Source organism: Ovis aries, chromosome 7 (genome assembly GCF_016772045.2).
Source record: "Ovis aries strain OAR_USU_Benz2616 breed Rambouillet chromosome 7, ARS-UI_Ramb_v3.0, whole genome shotgun sequence".
In the NCBI taxonomy this organism is placed as follows: Eukaryota; Metazoa; Chordata; class Mammalia; order Artiodactyla; family Bovidae; genus Ovis; species Ovis aries.
In genome coordinates, this window is record NC_056060.1 from 41,014,540 (window position 1) to 41,036,250 (window position 21,711).

Here is a 21,711-nt window from a genome sequence, read left to right on the forward strand (position 1 = left end):
TGCAAAACCAAAAATAAAAAAATTATAACTGCTCACATTTAACTGTACCACCGATCTCTAGAGGTTTCTACAGGAATACTTTACCTTTACACTGCGGAATAAGTCTTTTTCTCTTGCTGTTGCTTCTTTGGAATGCATGAAACTATTCAAGGCTGTTTTCGCAGCTGTAAGCAGAAAATAGAAGAATCTACTTCTGTTCAGTCAAGAAATGTTTAAAATCATAATTCACAAAAAGATTTTAAATACCTTTTCCCTTTTTCTGAACTCCAGGAGTAAGTTTCACTTTGTATCTTTAAAAAGGAATTGCATGTGTTACTAAACAGATTACAGAATGATTCGTAAGTCAATGTTGTGGCAGCTGTTTGAGTCAACTCATAATGACTTACTTATAGTTTGTCATGGTGGTATATGGGGCACATATTGGAATGGCAAACAGTAGTATATCTTCAGAATGTGGCTGCCCTGTTAAAGAGTCAAACAGATTTTCCTAAAAAGGGAAAACAAAAACAATTACAAAAGCTATTTATACCAACCCTAAACTAGGAAAATTCTAATAATCAATACATTTTACCATTTTCTGATAGATAGATATATAATCTTTCACCCTTTGGGGCTATATATAAAGCAGAGCTTAATGACGATTTTCAAAATGACACTTAGATATATTTAAGAGAAAGGGAGAAAATGGGAGGCATTTTTGGTTGTCATAACTGAATCACCATTGGGGGCAGAAACAATATTATTGACATCTATTATTGGGTAGATGCCAAGGATGGGACAACTCCCCCCAAAAAAGAATTATCCATCCCCAAATGTTAAAGATGTCAAAGTCAGGAAACTGGATTAGGACAGTCATCTTTCATGCCTGTTCTTAAGGATAAATTCTAGGGCTTCTTAAAGTTCCCATTTTGTGGGCTGCCTAGATGATTGCCTGTATTTATCTAACAACATGAGTAAATTTAGATTTAGGACAAAACACTTGGTACAGTCAGTGCTTACTATATGCCATGAACTTTTCTAAATGCTTTATGTATACTACCTCAGTTCTCACACAATTCTCCCAGTAGAGGCAATTATATCCCTATTTTTCAGATGAGGAAACTAAGGCACAAAGAAAAATGTTTCCAAGGCTGTAATTATATGTAAGAGTTAGGATTCAAACCCAAGAACATATTACTCCAGAGCTTACAATCTTTTTTTTTAGCCTTTTTAAGTTTTAGCTAGAAGTTGTATGCCAGATATTGTGGGACCTGGATTGCAGTCAGTGTTGTAGTATGAACCCCAACACAAAATCATACCTCATTTCCCTGCTGGTCTAGATCTTGTTCTTCCTGTTTCAAATATATAAAAATTTAAAAGTCAGTTGTAACTTAAATTGAAACTCTATACCACTGAAATCTATGAAGAGAAAAACTGATAAATATAAGATAGACTAAGTTAATACATGTGTCTAATATATGAGAAAGTGATGCCATTCAAAGAGAAAAAGGTTGTGCCCTAAAGTTAAGACTTCCACAGAATATATGCTAATGAGAGTGTTAGTCACTCAGTTGGGTCCGACCCTTTGCGACCCCATGGACTGTACAGCTCACCAGGCTCCTCTGTCCATGGGATTCTCCAGACAATACTGGAGAGGGCTTGCCATTCCTTCTCCAGGGGATCTTCCCCACACAGGGATTGAACCTAGGTCTCCTTGCACTACAGGCAGATTCTTTACCATCTCAGCTGCCAGGGAAGCCCATTGATGATTATGAATATTTTAACAGTTACGAATATTTGAGTGTAAGGTTTACAGAGTAATATAAAAATCTGAAGACAAAGTGAGTTTTAATATTACTAAACAACACTGTTCAGGGAACCAAGAAAACATTTAGGATCCCTGTAAGCACTACCTGCACTGAGTGGAGCACACAATGCAACCAAAGTTTAACTGCCATGAATAAAAATATAAAGGTGAAACAAAAATTTTTTTTACCAATTTATAAAACAATAAATCCTTTGTTCAGAGTTTCAAAAGGCTGTATATATTCATGCAAGAAGATATACATTAAGGCCAGACGTTCGTACTCTGCTGATAGAACAACGAGGCAACTATCTGAACTAGAAAAATGTTAACATTTCACACTGTGTAGTCACATTTGACATCATGTAATATAGTATATATTCCTATAGAAAAAATTAAAAAAGTGCAAATTCATTTCTCATTCATGGTCAACATAATCTTAGTTATCTGTTTTAACAGAATTTCCACCAGAATCTAGTTTCTCCATAAAATTTTCTAATAGCTTATGATAAACTTTTTAGGAACTAACCAACACTGCCAATTTTATATACGGCAATTAAAATTTAGATCTTTTAGGCTATATTTCTAAGGAAACTTCCCATTAAGAATAGGGTTACCACTCACCCTGGTTTTATTTTAGCACTGTAAATCCCCTGTCCTGGGAACCTTGAGATGCTGGTCACCCTAATTAAGAAGCAAAAGCCCATGTATGTGGTAGCCTAACCTTGTCGTCATGTGGTTCATCTACAGCCAAGTCTTGTAACTCATGAGTGGTAACTTCAAGGGATGGAGTTTCTTTCTTTATGCTGTCTGAGACTCTTGGTCCACCTCTAGGTTTCTGGGGCTGTTTCTTCACTGGTTCATCCTTTATTTTGCCTTTCTTTCCCTTTTTCCCTTTTTCTTCTTTGTTCGAACCTGCAGACTTCATAGAGGGAAAAACAGTTAATGCTGACAGTATTTTCAGTGTTGTCAGTTCTTTAATCAAGTACTAAATGCACAGCATGTGATAGGCAGTGGTCTAGACGCCCCTTGAAAAACAAACAAAAGTATTATTAAATGTTACTTACTCCCAGCAGTTTCATGATGAGCTCACGTTCTTCTTCATCTTGGTCCTTGTATTTTTCCTTCATTTTTTTCATTTTACTCTACAAAAGAAAAAAAATTTTGGTTGGAAAAATTTAGCAGTAAGAAAATGTTAAGACATGTATATAAAGAAAAGGCACGTCTTTAATTCTGTCAAAATGCTTATTCAGTAAGGCACCACTTTAACAAACAATATGGAGTCTTTGAAGATGGATAAACCATAGTCCTCACCCTCAAACAATTGACCATCTTGTGGAAAAAGAAGATACACAGAATAAGAGTAAATTAATGCAAAATATTCTAAATGCAAACAAGTTTATATCTAAGATAATTTAGAGAAAGGAGACTTTTTTAGCTTGAGCAAGAACTGAAGGGAAGAAATAAAGCAGAACTGAAAGATTCACTGCATCTGGGAATACAGGAAAGGCAAGATTATAATGTAAAGACAGAACAGAGTGGTAACAGCTAGTCATCACACAAGGTTGCCGTCAGGATACACATAAGAACAGGAAACGGTACAGCAAAGTTTAGCTGGGTATTTACTGCAAAGACTCTTAATACCTTGGATTTCATCAATTAAACTACTGATTCTTTACTCTGGGTACACATCCAAATCACTCGACCAGTTTTTAAAACCATAGACATACAGGCTTCACCTCCAAAGGCTTTCATCTTGACTAGTCTTAGCTAGGACCCAAATAACAAATTTATAAAATCGTAAATATTTAATAAGACACACAAAAAACACTATACAAGACTGACAAATCAGACTTCATTAAAATTGACAAATGCTGCTCATCAAAAAACTACTACAGAAGTGAAAAAGCAAGTCTCAAAACATGAAAGATATTTATAGTACAGATAACCAAGAAAAGACATGTATTTAGGATTTCAAAGAACTATAATCAGTGAGAAAGTTGGACAACCCAACTTTTAAAAGCTAAATTAAGATTTCAGTATATACACACTTGAATGACTTGAAAAACCCCAACAATACCAAACGAAAGTGACGACGTAAAGCAACTGGAACTTGGATACACAGCTTGGTGGCAAATTGGTACAAGTACCCTGAAAAACTGATAATACCTACTAAGCCAAACAACATGTGCGCTATAACCCAGCATTTCCACTCGTAGCTATACAGGACAGAAATGCATATTTGTGAATCTCAAAGATACAGGTCTTCAATGACGAACAATATAGTAGACAGAAACTGGCAGACGCTATTTAGCAATGCAAATGAACTGTTACAGCAACATGGATGATTCACAAGGTTGAGTGAAAGACGTAAGACAGGAACGTATAAAGGATGACTGCTTTTCTACATAAAGTTCAAAAACAGGCAAAATAATCTATTGTGATTAAGACATGTTTTCCTCTGGTGGGAATACTATTTAGAAAGGGGCAAGAGTGAGCTTTCTGGAGTAATACAAACATTCAAGGGTGGTGTTCTGGGTGTTGGTTTCACAGATATACATGCATATAAAAACTGAGCTAAAAGCAAAATATCTGCATATTACTATATATATGTAGCATGTGTACTGAATCATGTCTGACTCTTGGAGACCCCATGAACTGCAGCCTGCCAGACTCCTCTATCCATACAATTTTTCCAGGCAAGAATACTGGAGTGGGTTGCCATTTCCTCCAAGGGCTCTTCCCAACCCAGGGATCAAACCTGGGTCCACTGTGTCTCCTGCAGAGGCAGGCAGATTCTTTACCACTGAGCCACCCAGGAAGCCCACTATATGTACATTACACCACACACACACACACACAAAAAAGGCAAAAACTTGAGAATAAAATGAACACTGTTACCAATAAACTGAACCATCAAATGGAAAACTCAACAAAAAGAATAGTTTCTTGGCAAAATATAACTTAGGGAAACCAACTTTGAAAAAAAAAAAAAAAACCTGAATGGAGTTATGATCACTAAAGAAATTTATTAAGTACTTCAAAACCTACCCTGAAAGTGTTACTTGCTCAGTTGTGTCCAACTCTTTTGTGACCCCATGGACTGTAGCCAGCCAGGCTCCTTGTCCATGGAATTCTCCAGGCAAGAATACAGGAGTGGATTGCCGTTTCCTTCTCCAGAGGATCTTCCCAACCCAGGGATGGAACTCAGGTCTCCTGCATTATATGCAGATTCTTTACCATCTGAGCCACCAGGGAAGCCAGATATCCCTAAACATCAGGCCCAATCGCTAAAAAAAAATTTCAAGGAACAAATGATCTCCATTTATACAAAGTACTGCTGCTGCTGCTAAGTCACTTCAGTCGTGTCAGACTGTGTGTGACCCCATAGATGGCAGCCCACCAGGCTCCCCGTCCATGGGATTTTCCAGGCGAGAGTACTGGAGTGGGGTCCCATTGCCTTCTCCAATACAAAGTACTAGAGAGCATCTAAAAGGAAAAGTACCAAACTTACTTAATGAAGCTAGTATCACCTAGATACCCAAACAAGGCAAGGACAGTATTAGGGGGTTTTATTATGTAATTTACACCATATGAACTCATTGAGGGAGAAAAATAGATGCAGAAAAAGCATTCAATAAAATTGAACTCATGATTATTAAAACTAGCCCTTTGAAAAGGATATCTACCAACAACCCATAAGAAACATACTACAATGTTAAAAATCTTAGAATTAGTCCCTTTACTGTATTACTATAACAAAGAGGCATGCTATTCTTACTTTTATGCTACACTGTACTGATGTCTGAGTCAGTACAAGAAACATGAGAAAGAAAAGCAAAGCCATTATTTGCAGACTGCCTAAATTTCATCTATAGCTGCTGCTACTGCTGCTAAGTCACTTCAGTCGTGTCCGACTCTGTGTGACCCCATAGACGGCAGCCCCCCAGGCTCCACTGTCCCTGAGATTCTCCAGGCAAGAACACTGGAGTGGGTTGCCATTTTCTTCTCCAAAGCATGAAAGTGAAAAGTGAAAGTAAAGTCGCTCAGTTGTGTCCGACTCTTTGCGACCCCATGGACTGCAGCCCACCAGGCTCCTCTGTCCATGGGATTTTCCAGGCAAGAGTACTGGAGTGGGGTGCCATTGCCTTCTCCTTCATCTGTAGATGAAATGATAAGTACTCAGTAAGACTGCTTAATACTATCAACTGGAGGAATACCCTTAGTGCATACGTACGACTTTTTTTAAGATAAATGACTAAAAATAAGAATTGCTGAGTCAGAGGGTAAATGCACTGTTAGGATTCTTGATTGGAAGTCCCATGGTATATATTCAAACTTGTACTGAATGACTGAATACACATTATCTATTAATTTGATGGGTGAAAAAATTCCCCTTGTTTACATAAACATTTCTCTGATCTACCCCCTACCGTGCAATTTGCCCTTTCTTTCAGTTACATTGATGGTTGTTTTCTCCACCAGATATTTACTTTAGTATTTTTTCAAACATGACTAGCCACTAATTTTGAATGCTTCATACCCTTTAAAACACAATTTATCATTCTGTGTCTAGATTTTATTCTGCTTCACTTTTCTACCTGGCCGTTCATTAATACCATTCTGTTTTAGAAAGTCTAACAGTAAATGTCTTATTACCTAGTAGGGAGACTTTTTGGGCTCCAAAATCACTGCAGATGGTGACTGCAGCCATGAAATTAAAAGATGCTTACTCCTTGGAAGAAAAGTTATGGCCAACCTAGACAGCACATTCAAAAGCAGACATTACTTTGCCGACTAAGGTCCGTCTAGTCAAGGCTATGGTTTTTCCAGTAGTCATGTATGGATGTGAGAGTTGGACTGTGAAGAAGGCTGAGCGCTGAAGAATTGATGCTTTTGAACTGTGGTGTTGGAGAAGACTTGAGAATCCAACAAGTCCGTTCTGAAGGAGATCAGCCCTGAGATTTCTTTGGAGGGAATGATGCTGAAGCTGAAACTCCAGTACTTTGGCCACCTCATGCGAAGAGCTGACTCACTGGAAAAGACTCTGATGCTGAGAGGGATTGGCGGCAGGAGGAGAAGGGGACGACAGAGGATGAGATGGCTGGATGGCATCACTGACTCGATGGATGTGAGTCTGAGTGAACTCCGGGAGTTGGTGATGGACAGGGAGGCCTGGCATGCTGCGATTCATGGGGTCGCAAAGAGTCGGACACGACTGAACTACTGAATTGAACTGAAGGGAGATCCATCCTTCTTCTTTTTCAAGGGAGATCATCCTTCTTCTTTCCCTCAACTATTCTCTGGTACATATTCTTTCAAACGAACTTTCAAATGTTAATTAAAAATCTCAATCCTTTTTTGAATGACTTCATGTTGAATTTACATAGTAATACAGGGAGAATTGATTTTTTTTCCCCTTTCATCCCTGGTCCAGGAACTGAACTGAGTCCATGTACCACAGCTCGTGAAGCTTGCATGCCTAGAGCCTGTGCTCTACAAGAGTAGCCACTGAAATGAGAAGTCTGTGTACTGCAACTAGAGAGTAGCCCCTGCTTGCCTCAACTTGAGAAAAGCCCAAGCAGCAGTGAATACCCAGCACAACCAAAAATAAACTCCACAGCAGAAAACCAAATTTAAAAAAAAAATTTTTTTAAGGAATTTAATTTTCTTAAAGATACACCTATACATCAGTTCACAATCTCTACACAGCTACATTTTTTAAAGTATAGTCTACATCCACTACCTCTTCTTTCTTCATCCCCTACTTTCATAAAATAGTTAAGAACTGTAACCAAAATTGGGGCTTCCCCAGTGGCTCAGAGGATAAAGCGCCTGCATGCAATGCGGGAGACCCGGGTTCGATCCCTGGGTCGGGAAGTTCCCCTGGAGAAGGAAATGGCAACCCACTCCAGTATCCTTGCCTGGAGAATCCCATGGATGGCAAAGAGTCAGACACGACTGAGCGAGCTCACTTCACTTCACTTCAACCGAAATTGCGTTAATAATTGAAAAAGGAACTACTAAGTTAAATGATCAGATCAGCACTGCCAGTTTTTAGCTGAGTGTCCCTGGCAAATAAATCAATCTCCTGTTCCTCTTCTACATAACTTGAGAGTTTCTGTATAGATGATCTTAAAAGAACAGAAAGTGATCTCTATGCTCCTTAACACTATCTTTTCAACTAATTTTCAAAGGAAGTCACACAAGATTATTCCGTTTCACTTAAACCTTAAAAAAGGAACCTCACAACTTCACTTGTGAATCATATAGTGCTAAATATTACCTTTTGTCCTCGTTTCATTGGCTGAACAACCGGGACATTTTTGCTTGTGTTCTGATGAGTTTCAATGTGTAGAGCATTGTCTTTTTCTTTGTCCTTTCCTTCTGTCGTTTCTAAATCCCCTGAGTCATTTGGAAGCTTCTTTTTCTTCATTTCCCTAAATATGAATGAAATGGAAAATATCTTAATCTTAGAATTTCAAATTAATACCCTAAAAAAATGACATGCAGAAGGGAACATGTATGAGGTCATGCCTTCTGCTTAACTTGTTATCACCAGGCTACAGTATAAATGGAGTGTAAGTCATCACTTAAGAAAAAGCTAAAAAATTTTCTTTCATGCATGTATGATTCTTCCTGGCATCGAGGCTTAACACACTGTCATACTTGACTTATCCTGATTCAGTAGCCACATTTAATCCCTCAACACCTTGATGGCCAGGCAAAGGAATTTGTAGTCTTTGTATCACCATGGCCTTGGCAGATGTTAAATATTCAGTAAAACATTTGTGGTCTGTTAGTGGAATAAATGGATCTTAGAAAATAAAGAGGAAAGGAAAATCCTATTACTGTGCAATCACATTCCCAATGCCACTGCTCTAGTCCAAGTCCTTATCACTTACCACCCAGACTTCCTCCATATTTTCCCCATAATCTGTTCTACATGAACTTATACATTAATTCTCCGTTATTGTTTACCTATGTCACATTCCCATTCAAAATCTCCCCAAAGTCCTCCTCACATCACTTTTAAGATAAGTCTAAAACACTTAGCTTGTTATTCTAGGTTCTCCACTTTTGATTCAATTTCACTATCAATTCACAAACATGAACATTTTGTTCCTTCCACCTCAATCTACTTATCCATTTCCCCAAAGCACTCTCAACATTACTTCCAAATACCTACCACTTCCCTGTCTTTGATCATACTAATACTCCTTGAAGTTTCTGACCTTAACTTGCATTATCTAAGATGCAACTATATCTTCAAGGTAAAAACTTCTGATGGTATTTCCCAAAACACTCCAATGCACAAAAAATTCTTATTCCTGAAATACGATATCACTTTTCAGATAACACTATTTACAGACTTATGGCTATTTCTTGAATCCAGGACTCAAAAGCTTCTTGAAGGCACAAACTTTCTATTTTCCCTCTTTGCATACTACCATAATATCTAGCATGATACCATACTCATAAATACCAGCACTCAGTTTTCTATAATTTGTAAAGATTATCAAACAGAAGGGTTTATTGTCCATTCCAACCTAGGGCCTCTTTCTGGAGTGCTTTACCAGTTGTAGTCTTTTTCACCCTGCAGTAGTTGTCTTGGTTGTCCTTTCACTCTTTATCTTTTCCTGTTTGCCATCTAAGCCCTATTATATTAAAGGGAAAAAAAAAAAAAAAAGACAGGGGAAGAAACCCCCAAGTCTTCCTCTTACATAAAAATTGCCTAATTTCAGTGCAGGCATGCCTCAGAAATATTACAATTTCTGTTCCAGACCATTGCAGTAAAGTGACTACTGCAGTAAAGCAAGTCATGAATTTCTTGCTCTCCCAGTGCAGATAAATTTATGCTTACACTACCCTGTTGTCTATCAAGTGTGCAAAGCAATATGCCTTTAAAAAGCAATTATATACCTTAATCAATACTTCATTGGTAAAAAAAAAATACCACCACCTAAGCTTTCAGTGCCTCATAATCGCTTTATAATAGAAACAAAGTTCACTGATCACAGATCACCTGAGCAATTAATAATAAAAAGCTTGAAACACTGCAAGAATTATCAAAATATGATCAGAGACATGAAGTAAACAAATGACGTTGGAAAAACGATGGCAATAGATTTGCTCCATACAGAGTTACCATAAACCTTCAATATGTTAAAAAAAATTAAAAATCTGCAAAGCACAATAAAATTTGGTATGCCTGTATTCCTCTTCACTTCTGTCAATAGTATCATAGAATCAGCCTATTTAATATACTGCAATTATTACCGTACATGTTCATGTAATAGAAGGTCTGTTTTGTGTTACTTGACCTATCTGATTATAGTGGCAGACTAGGCCCTTAAAAGAGAAAAACCTATTAGAGCTGAATGTAAAAAACAAAACAAAATTTGTGCTAAATCTTGGTAATTTTAATGAGATCTTTATAACAGCCAAGCAATCTGTCATAACCAAACTGTCAATTATAAGAAATAGATGCTTTTCAGTTAAATAACACAAGTATATTTACCTTCTTTCCTTGGCTGACAAATGCCTTCGGCTCTGCAATTTACTGTCACTCTATTAAAATTAAGAGAAAAACACAAGCAAATACAAACAATAACATCACTGCTGTTAATTTTTCAAAAGCCAAAATTAAGAAATAGAAAATTATTATTTATTGAGAATGACATGATGTTCTTCAAAATACTCTGAAGAAAAATGTTACCATATTAGAAGTTTCCTCTTTTGAAGACAATTTCTGGAGGGACCTATGGAAACAAACAGAAAGAGGAGTCCACAAGCCTTTACAGGCATTCAGTTACAAAGACCCCAAACATTCCCATATCACTCTCCTAATTAATTACTGGCAATGCTATACCTTTTCAAATTTGGCAAAATGAGAAAAAGTATAATCAAATTGCTCATCCTAAAAAAAACTGCTCATTGTCTCACTTTATATTCTTAAATAGCTGACATGTATTGGACACCTATAATATGCCAGGCACTGCGAGATGCTTTACATGCATATAACCTTCACAAAAACCCTATGAAGGGTGGTACCATTCTGTCTTCACCAAGAAGGAAACTGAAGCTTAGACTCAGTCACTTGCCCAAGGACCCACTTTAAGACTCAATACTGGTCTGACTCCTAAGCCTTTCTTAACTACTTAATAAAGTTTTTATAGCTATGGTGGTGTTTACTTAGTGATCTGTGAGACATTAAAGACTTAAGACACCCTTTAAAAAAAAAAGTGTAATAGCCTTTTTATTATTAGAATTTATAAACATTAACTTGTCTCTATTTTCATCTAGTTTGGCAACTTTCATATTTACTGTATTTTTCTACCCTGGGTCCTGAGAATTTAAGAGAGTTCTACCCCCTTATCAAATGGTGAACACACAGTAAGATCAGAGGACAATGGAGGGTAAAAGCACTGAAGTCAATCTGGGCATTATTTTTATAAGGTCATCACTCCGAGCTTACAAAATAAGACTGAAAATTATGGCTTTGAAATTACCTTTGGGACTGAAGGTGGGACAAGTCGATGGAAGTATCAGGATAATTTAATGTCTCTTCTCCTTCATCCTTCATTTCACCAACAGGTTCCTGATCTTTTACCACCCCCTCAGATTCTCCTTCATCTTCAGAGCTTTCTTCCTGAATTAGTTCATTTACTTCATTGCCACCACTCTGAATAGTAATATCCTCTTGGTCAACCTGAGTCACGAGCTCCACTTCCACAGGAGTTTCATGTAATTCGTCTTTTTCTTCTTCACTGCTACTTTCACCCCCATCTGCTAAATTACAATAAGGAAAGTCAGAGTGCTATCGTCACAACCAAGTTAGATGATTTCCTTGAAAACTTCATAAAAATATTCTATTCACTCCCTCCTTCTCCAAAACATCACCAGAAAAATACTGGATCCTCCCCAAAGGTTACACTTAGATAAAAGGATACTCTGTATCAGGAATTGACTGGAATAAAGGATCTCCAAGATCCTATACCACAATAAATTTTTTAGACATTGCAATCATTTCTGCAATGAAAACTGTATCGTGTCTTTGTTATTTCCAAAATGAGAAAAATAGAAGCAGTTATAGAAATTCTGCCAATTTTATCATAATTTGCGCATGAGAACTGAAATGAAATAAAACAAGTTATGTAGCTGGCACACAGCCAAGTGTTCACACTTTTGCAAAAGGAACACCATCTAGTGGTAATAATATGGTCCAGTTGTGCATGTGTGTGCGCTCAGTTGCTTCAGTCACATCCAATTCTTTGCAACCCTATGACCTGAGGGCCACAAGGCTCCTCTGTCCATGGATTCTCCAGGCAAGAATACTGGAGTGGGTTGCCATGCCCTCCTCCAGGGGATCTTCCTGAATCAAGGATCGAACCCGTGTTTCCTGCATCTTCTCCAGGAACCTCACCTATAAAAATGAGATGCCACCAACCAAGGATGGTTGTGAGAATTCAATAAAAAATAATGTAAATAAAGTATTCATGTCAGGAACATGGTGAAAATTAAATAAAACAATCATATACAACAGTAGTTGTTAAGTGAAACAATGAGATATTCTTAAAAAGCAATGACTGTAGAATATGTAAAAATAATTTCGAGGGCATATATTCCCTAGTTCCTTTAGGTAGGCAGGTGAATTTATTCCAGCAACCATAGCTGCTCTCTACTTGAAGCAAATATATTATTAAATCAAGGTAAATTCTCATAAGAAACTGCATGTATAATAACTCATCTTTGTATTGTTTCTAAATCCTAAATCCAAAAGTAAATACTTATTTATATATACCTGAGTCTATCTCTGATAAACACATTTATGTATTATTACTCATTAATACTGGGCTTCCCAGGTGGCACTAGTGGTAAAGAACTCGCCTGTCAACACAGGAGACCTGAGAGACCTGGGTTTGAACCCTGGGTCGGGAAGATCCCCTGGAGAAGACCACAGCAACCCACTCCAGTATTCCTGCCTGGAGAATCCCATGGACAGGAGATCCTGGCAGGCTACAGTTTACAGGGCTGCCAAGAGTTGGACACACTGAAGCGACCTAGCATATATGTATGCATTAAATATTGAAGTTTTACAATATAAACATACATTCAAGTATTGGTTATGGATTCAATTAAACACTTTATAATTCACTAGAAGTATACTGAACATTTCAAAAAACGAAAATTCAATAAGGTTGATAACAAGCTGGGTATTTTTGAAATTTTAATTATCCCAAAAGAGACGATCTTCTAAAAATTCAGAAGCAAAACTAGACAATGGAAAACATTATAAGCTACTTTATTAAAATCTGTATACTACCTAGTTGTTCCATTTCTTCTGATATGAGTTCACTTGTACAACCTGCCAGTGTCTCCATGTCTTCATCCTGCACTCTGACTTTTCGTTCACCCCGATGTCTCCAAACACAAGACTCATCTACCTACAGAAACAGTTCTTTTCATTGGTGGAACGTTAGGTAAGACTAGTAAAAATCAGGGGAAAAAAAAAAGAAGAATACCTTAAAGAGGAAGCTAAACCCCATCATTAGATGTGAAGGAGGAAGGAAATTCTTTTTTCCTGCAAAGATAATGTACATTTAAAAAAATCCATTTTCTGCATTTTATGCTTATAAGGTATCTGATACAGTAGTCAAATGTGTTCTTTTTTTTTTTTTTGCTGTCATCAAGCAACATTTTCCATTAACAGACTTTGGCATTATGTATAGGAATAAGAATTAAGAAAGAAAAAATAGGAATGCTTGCTCTCATCTTCTGGGTTAGCCAGATCCTGAATAATCTATTTTTAGAAAAAAGGTCATGCTATTTACTTTCTTACCCTTATAAACATAAACTATGTGAAAGGACATTGTTATTAATAAAAATATATATGGCATGAACATGTCAAATGCTAAATTTGCCAAACCACAGTAAAATCTTCCTTAATAACATACTTCATATATGAAATCAGAATTATTAGTTTCTGCTCTGAGAATGTTAGCAGATGGTCTTCAAACCTGTCTCCACAATCCACTGACAAGTCATTACCTCTTATCATGAAGCTTCCTGTGGTCAAATATTCCCCAGTTGGTGCTGTTTTAGATACCTGAGAAACACAATGATACATTATACTCTTGTCTTAAACACATTTTTAAAATTTTCACCTGAGAAAGTAAAGCCATATTAAAGCAAACAGCAGTATGTCCTGAAAAGTTTATAATTCAGCAAAAATTCTTAACACTGAAAGGATAAATATCTCTTCAAAGATAGGTGTAACTTTGTCGGTAACAAAGAGAAGAAATAACGAAGGATATACTACATCAATCATTGTCAAATACCATGGACCAAGCTTAACAGAAAGGTATAAAACTATATTATATTAACTCTATTTATTACATTAAATCCTTTCCTGAGATGACTTTTTTTGTGGCCGGTTGTGGGGGGGGTGGGGGGCGGATGAAATAATCTTTCATCTTATTTATTGGGGGGGGTAATGAAATAACTTTTCATTTTAGTAAATAAGGATAATAGCTTATTTTTAAAAATATATTCTAACTTGGCAAAATAGGAAGTGAGCAATATAATTCCACAACTAAAAAAAATTTTACACATCTGTGAAACGAGCAAATCTGAGAGTATCTTTAATATAGGTATGCAAGGGATTAAAAGCACACTAAAAAAATCTATTCATAAAAGAATTAAAGCCATTTTTATTACACTGTACAAAAGGCAGAAATAACCCCAGAAGTGATATTAATTTCCTAAGAACACAGTATCACAGCACAGCAGAAAACAAATAAAAACAAATATAAAATGAAACTAAATCTAAGGGAGAATACTAGTATTGACCTTTTTTAATCTTGTTGTATAACATTAAGACTTTGAAAAGCAATGTGAAATCATATATAGAATGAAGTACCATCAAGAAAATAGCATTAACCACAAAAAAATGGCAATTACTAAAACCAAGGGTATATGAAAAAAAAAAAACAAAAAAAAACACCCACCCACCACTGATAACCACTCACCACTGATAACCTACTTTACAGGAAAAGCCAAAGAGAATTCAGAAAATTTCAACAAAGATGAACAGGTGAAAGACCTTTTAGGTCAGTGTGCCAGTAATAACTGGAACAGTCTATCCCATATAACTGCATGGATTGCTCTAAGTTTCTGCTCAAATCTTACCCTTCCAGAAAGGCTCTCCCTGACACTATATTCAAAATGGTAGCCTATATCACTATCCCCTTACTATGCTTTGAAAAAAACTTTGTTACCTGCCACTATATATTTTTCTTCAATATCAAAATGTCAACTCCATCACAAGGTACTTTATCTGCCTTGTTCAATTCCATACCCTCAAAATTTGGAACAGTTACCATTCTCACTAAATTAAGAAACAGGACCACAGCCCTTATTACCTGATGATGGTACACCCACCAAGCACTAGTGATAACTCGAGCGTCCCAAGCAGCACTGTAGCAAAGAGCCATTGTGCCAGCTTCAGTCAAGGTCCGAGGGGGAATCGGTTCTCCTGTAATAATGATACTACAATGTTTCAGTACCGAAGTATGGACTTTCTAGAGCAAGACATGAAAACCATATACAGGATGACAGGTTCATTTCTTATATTTTAAATAACAATATCACACTTTAACTTCAACAGTGTATGAAGTTACTATTTTTATTTTAAAAATGTATTTATAGAGCAGGTTTTTAAATGGTCTAAGTAAATAAGTTCAGAAAATATCCTTTCACTTTTATCAGTAATTCTAACCTCATTCTAGAAAGGATAATTTAGAAAAACCTATTTAAAGGTTAAAGACCACCAGAATTACTATATTACCTAAAAAGTAAAAATCAAGAGCATATTAACAGATCCCTAAGAATTCAAATATTTTAAAACTAGGATATAATTCACATACTATAAAATTCACTTTTAAAGTATACAATTCTGAGTTTTGATATATTCATAAAGCTATACAATCATTACTATTAATTCCAGAACATTTTCATCATCTGCAAAAGAAATTCTGTATCTATTTACAGTCACTTTACATTTTTCCCAGCCACTGGCAATCACTAATCTACTTTCTGTCGCTATGGATTTTCCTATTTTGGGATTTCATATAAATGGAATCATATATACCTGGCTTCTTTCACTTAGCATGTTTTCAAGGTTCATTCATGTTAGAGCATTTGTCAATACTTCATTTCCTTTTAAGACTGAATAATATTCTACTTTATGGATACACCACATTGTATCTATTTATCAACTGACAGAGATACAGGTTGGGGATTCCCTGGTTGCTCAGTGGTAAAGAATCCACTTGCCAATGCAGGAGACTCAGGTTTGATCCCTGCACTGGGAAAATCCCCTGGAGAAGGAAATGGCAACCCACTCCAGTATTCTTGCTTGGGAAATCCCATGGACAGAGGAGCCTGGTGGGCTATGGGGTCACAATGAATGGGACACAACTTAGTGACTAAACAACAGTAACAACAGAGATACAGGGTATTTCCATTTCTTGGCTACTGTAAGTATTTGCACACAAGTTTGGACACATTTTAAATTATCCTGGGTACATATCTAAGAGTGGGTCACATGGTAAATACTATGTTTAACTTTTTCAGAAACTATCAAACTCTTTCCTATTGCAGCTAGATCATTGTCCATTCCCACCCGCAGTGTATAAAGAGTCCAGTCTCTCCACCACTTCACCAACTCATTACTGTTTTTGGCTTTTTTATTTGGATTTTTCCCCACCCTGTGTGGCTTGTGGAATTTTCTTCCCTAACCAGTGACTGAACCCGAGCCCTCAGCACAGACAGCTTGGAGTTCTAATAACTAGACCGCTAGGAATTTCCACTGTGTTTTTCAACTATTCTTGTGGGTGTTAAGTGGCATTTCACTGTGGTTTTGATTTGCATTTCCTTAATGGATGAATGATGCCGAGCATCTTATCATGTGCTTGTGGGCTACTTGTATATCTTTAGAGAAACATCTATTTGACATTTTAAAAACTGTTCATTTTAAAATTGCCTTTCTCTAACAAACACATGAAAAGATGCTCAACATCACTCATTATTAGAGAAATGCAAATCAAAACCACAATGAGGTGCCACTTCACACCAGTCAGAATGGCTGTGATCCAAAAGTCTGCAAGCAATAAATGCTGGAGAGGGTGTGGAGAAAAGGGAACCCTCCTACACTGTTGGTGGGAATGCAAACTAGTACAGCCACTATGGACAACAGTGTGGAGATTCCTTAAAAAATTGCAAATAGAACTACCTTCTGACCCAGCAATCCCACTGCTGGGCATACACACCAAGGAAACCAGAATTGAAAGAGACACATGTACCCCAATGTTCATCGCAGCACTGTTTATAATAGCCAGGACATGGAAACAACCTAGATGTCCATCAGCAGATGAATGGATAAGAAAGCTGTGGTACATATACACAATGGAGTATTACTCAGCCATTAAAAAGAATTCATTTGAATCAGTTCTGATGAGATGGATGAAACTGGAGCTGATTATACAGAGTGAAGTAAGCCAGAAAGAAAAACACCAATACAGTATACTAACACATATATATGGAATTTAGAAAGATGGCAATGACGACCCTGTATGCAAGACAGGAAAAAAGACACAGATGTGTATAACGGACTTTTGGACTCAGAGGGAGAGGGAGAGGGTGGGATGATTTGGGAGAATGGCATTCTTTTTTTTTTTTTCAGTTTTAGTCATGATATATTTATTTTCTATTTAATTGAAGTATAGTTGATTTACATTGTCATGTTAATTTCTTCTGTACAACAAAGTGATTAAGTTACACACACATATATATAGACATTCTTTTTAAAAATATTCTTTTCTATTATGGTTTATCATAGGATATTGAATATAGAACTCTGTGCTATACAATAGGACCTTGCTTTTAGTCATTATCTATTCAACTTTCCATATGAATTATGACCTCTCTTTCACAATCACCCCCACACACAACATTGTATACTTCCCATTCTCCCACTCTCTCATATTGATAGTAATTTTGGTTGGATTCAGTGTTTGCAGTATGATGTTTTTATGTAATTTCTAGCTAGGAGAATGGCATTCTAACATGTATACTATCATGTAAGAATCAAATCGCCAGTCTGTGTCTGATGCAGGATACAGCATGCTTGGGGCTGGTGCATGGGGATGACCCAGAGAGATGTTATGGGGAGGGAGGTGGGAGGGGGTTCATGTTTGGGAACGCATGTAAGAATTAAAGATTTTAAAAAAATAAATAAATAAAAAATAAAAATAAATAAATAAAAATTTAAAAATAAAATAAAATTGCCTTTCTACTGTTGAGTCAAAACAGTTCTAGAGTTTTTTGGATATTGGTCCTTTATCAGATAAACGATTTGAAAATATTTTCTCCCATTTCTGTGGAGTGTCTTTTAATTTTTTTGACAGAATCCTTTGAATTAAAGGTTTAGTTTTTGCATAACTCTAATTTACGTTTTTTTCTTTGGCTGCTTATGCTTTTGATGTCATATCTAAAATGACACCAAAGCCAATGACTTCCAGAGCCAATATTCTTCTAATAGTCTTAGAGTTTTAGCTCTTAAATTTAGGTCTATGATGTATTTGAGTTCATTTTTATAAGTGGTAGGAAGTTCCTATTTCTAACTTCATTCTTTGGCACATGGATATTAATTGCCCCAGCCCTATTTGTTGAAAAGATTATTCTATCCTTCCTGAATGGCCTTGGCACCCTTGCTAAAAATCAACTGACTATAAACAAGGAATCTCAATTCTCTTTATTAATCTATCAGTTCATTCTCATACCAATACCACACTCACTGTCTTGATACCACACTGACAGCTGTTTTGTAGGAGGTTTTGAGGAAGTGTGAGGACTCCAATTTTGTTCTCCATTTTCAACAATGATTTGGCTAATCTGGTTTCTCTGCATTTCCACATGAATTTTAGGATGAATTTTGTCTATCTCTGCAAAAACAGGCAGTGGTGAGAGAGACTGCACCACATTTGTTGATTAGTGTGGGAAACACTGCCATCAGAACAATATTAAGACTTCCAATTTATAAACATTGGAAATCTTCCCATTTATTTAGATCTTCTTTAATTTCTTTCAATGATGTTTTGTAGTTTGGTGTATATGTCTTACTTTTTGGTAAATTTGTTACTAAATATTTTATTCTTCTTCAATGCTGTTATAAGAGAATGTTTTATTAATTTCCTCTTAATATTATTAATTACTAGTATATAAAAACATAACTGACATTTTATATACTGACCTTATATCCTAGATACTGTTGAACTTGTTAACTAATAATTTTTGGTGGATTCCTTAAGGTTTTAAATATGTAAGATTATGCCATTTGCAAACAGAGACACTTCTATCTGTTCCTTACCAATCTGGATATTTTAAACTTTTCACTGCCTAACTGCCTACTCAGAACCTCCATATGATGTTGAGCAGAAGCAAGGCAACAACAGATGTGCTCATCTTATTCCTGATCTTGGGGGAAAAGCTCTCAGTCTTTCCCAATTAAGCATGATTTTTAGCTGTGAATTTTTTATAGATGTTATTTACCAACTTGAGGACATGTCCTTCTATTCTTAGTTTGTTGAGTATTTTTATCACAAATGAGTACTAGATTACCACCAAAGGCTTTAAGGCTTTTTTGCATTAGTTGAGATCATCATGTGGTTTTTGTCCTCTGTTCTACTGATATACTGTATTACACTGATTAATTTTCATATGTTAAATTAACCTTGCATTCCTGGGAATAAATCCCATTTTATCATATGTATAATCCTTATAATATACTGCTAGATTCAATTTCCTAATAGTCTGTTGAGGATTTTTGTGTCTCTATTCATAAGTGATACTGATCAGTGGTTTCCTTCACTGTGATATCTTTGTCTGGTTTTGTTATTAGGGTAATACTGGTCCCAAAGAATGAGTTAGAAAGTTCCTGTCTCTTGTGTCTTTTGGAAGAGTTTATGAAGGACTGAATTTCAGTCTTCTTTAAAAGTCCTACAGATTTTAGGAATTTGAATCTTATTTTTTCAGTTAGTATAGTTAAAGGTTTGTCAATTTTATTGATCTTTTCAAAGAACTAACTTTGGTTTTATTGATTTTCTCTACAGTCTTTCTGTTTTATTTCTACTCTATATCTTACTGATGGACTGAAACATCATTATAATAAAGTGTCCCTTACCCCTATTAGTGTTTTTTCTCTTATACTAAAAATAGTTTAAACAAAAGTTCTGAATAACAGAATGAATTACATTACCTGTTGGATTCTTAATTACACAGCTAGTTGCTCCATGAAGGTCAGCATGGACATAAATGTCCCCTTTAAAACAAATAAATAGTACTGTAAGTCTTATTTCTGTTTAAGTTGAAATTGTTTACTTATTGTTTAAAGCGTTCAAAACCCAAAATGTATAAGAAAATAAATAAAGAAAAGACCATCTCCCACCGTGGGAGGATTTCTCATAGGCCTCCTCAGAGGAAAGCTATGCTAATAAGGCAGATAAAATGGTCATAGTTCTTCTCCCTCCCTCTGTCCACACCTCTCTGCTCTATGACCCTGAAGCTGCATCAAGAGGTGGAGTCCACTTCCTTGTCACTCAAATATGGTCCTACCCCTTGACCAAGAGAATGTGGCAGACATGACCAAATGCCAGTTCCCAGTCTAGGCCTAGACAGGCTTGTATGCTTCCTCTTTTTCCTCTCAGAAATTTGCTGAGTTACCATATAAGCGAGCCCAGGCTAGCCTGCTGATTGGTGAGAGACACCTGGTGATGAATGAGTCATCGTAGCAAATGCAAACAAAGGTCCTAAGGACCACAGATGGTTGACAAATTTGACAAACAATCATGAAGCCAGACTGAAGATAAGTAAGAAATGAGACTAGAGAAGAAGCCAGGAACCCTGCAAGCCACAACAAGGACTTCTAGTTTTATTCTGAAATGTGTGATGACAAATAAATGAGGAAATAGATGAATGCATGGATGATGGTCAACTAGGGAAAAGTAAAGTGCCTGGTTTCTAACAGAAAAAATGAGCAGCCACTGTTTGCCATGGATAGTTCATCTGAGATTTGAAACTCAAAGAAGAGCAAATCCCATACAGTTCCATGAAAGGCTCAGCTCACAATGAAGAGAGTTAGAGAAGACAGAGAGCAAGCCCTGGGCACCATGTAACCTGAACCCTGTTGTTTTCTTTCCTGCTTCTGGATCCTCAAAGGACATGAGATTAGCTCTGATATTGATTATTGATTTCTGATACCCATACTGAGGGTTCAGCCACAGTGAAGTGATGGTTATCAGCAAACAAAAACAAATGAGAGGCCTTACAACACAGGGGTGAAGCCCTGTTTCTAAATGCATAAAACATTTGCAAACTTCAGCATTTAAAAATTAAGCTTTAAAAAATTTGATGTCCAGCCAGTTTGGAAAATTAAAAGCTATTTTGTTAAGGTAGCAGAAAATCAGAAATCTAGTAACTACAGATTAGCTCAGCATTAATCCTTTAGGAATATTCACTTAAAATGAAAATTTAAGTATCAAAGCACATATTCAACCATAAACCATGAAACTCTACCAATTAAATCTGTCAAACAAAAGAGTACAAGATGAAAATCTACACCTAACACTGAGATAACCAATCCAATTACTTAAGAAAAAATTTTTAGAATTTTAATCTTACTTACCTGGTGTCAAGTATCTTTTCACAATTATTTCATTCTGTTGCTGATCTCGTCCACCAATAATTAGATAGTTCTCTGAGCTAATGAACCAGAGGAATTTCTCAAACCTACCAAATTTTAAAGAAAAAAGTTAACATTTTTCCCCCTTCATAGTTGCCTGAATTCAGATCCTTTTACTCAACAAAAT

General features: G+C 36.2%; 1 protein-coding gene across 2 annotated transcripts in view; it reads right to left on the bottom strand.

Moving 5' to 3' along the window:
• The window catches only part of NEMF (nuclear export mediator factor), a 57,874-nt gene that overhangs the window by 3,561 nt on the left and 32,602 nt on the right, over window positions 1–21,711 (bottom strand). Inside the window, exons 17-32 of one of the 2 annotated variants that reach the window (XM_004010504.5) lie at window positions 21,528–21,631; window positions 20,103–20,165; window positions 15,208–15,320; window positions 13,835–13,892; window positions 13,309–13,367; window positions 13,110–13,230; window positions 11,296–11,572; window positions 10,503–10,545; window positions 10,305–10,354; window positions 8,070–8,223; window positions 2,851–2,928; window positions 2,508–2,705; window positions 1,299–1,331; window positions 387–487; window positions 247–290; window positions 85–164 (exon numbers count right to left, since the gene is read on the bottom strand). In XM_004010504.5, the coding sequence (XP_004010553.2) occupies window positions 85–164; window positions 247–290; window positions 387–487; window positions 1,299–1,331; window positions 2,508–2,705; window positions 2,851–2,928; window positions 8,070–8,223; window positions 10,305–10,354; window positions 10,503–10,545; window positions 11,296–11,572; window positions 13,110–13,230; window positions 13,309–13,367; window positions 13,835–13,892; window positions 15,208–15,320; window positions 20,103–20,165; window positions 21,528–21,631 (1,576 nt within the window). Of the gene's footprint in view, window positions 1–84; window positions 165–246; window positions 291–386; window positions 488–1,298; window positions 1,332–2,507; window positions 2,706–2,850; window positions 2,929–8,069; window positions 8,224–10,304; window positions 10,355–10,502; window positions 10,546–11,295; window positions 11,576–13,109; window positions 13,231–13,308; window positions 13,368–13,834; window positions 13,893–15,207; window positions 15,321–20,102; window positions 20,166–21,527; window positions 21,632–21,711 lie in introns of both variants that reach the window. The other variant, XM_012181318.4, reaches the window with a different exon arrangement.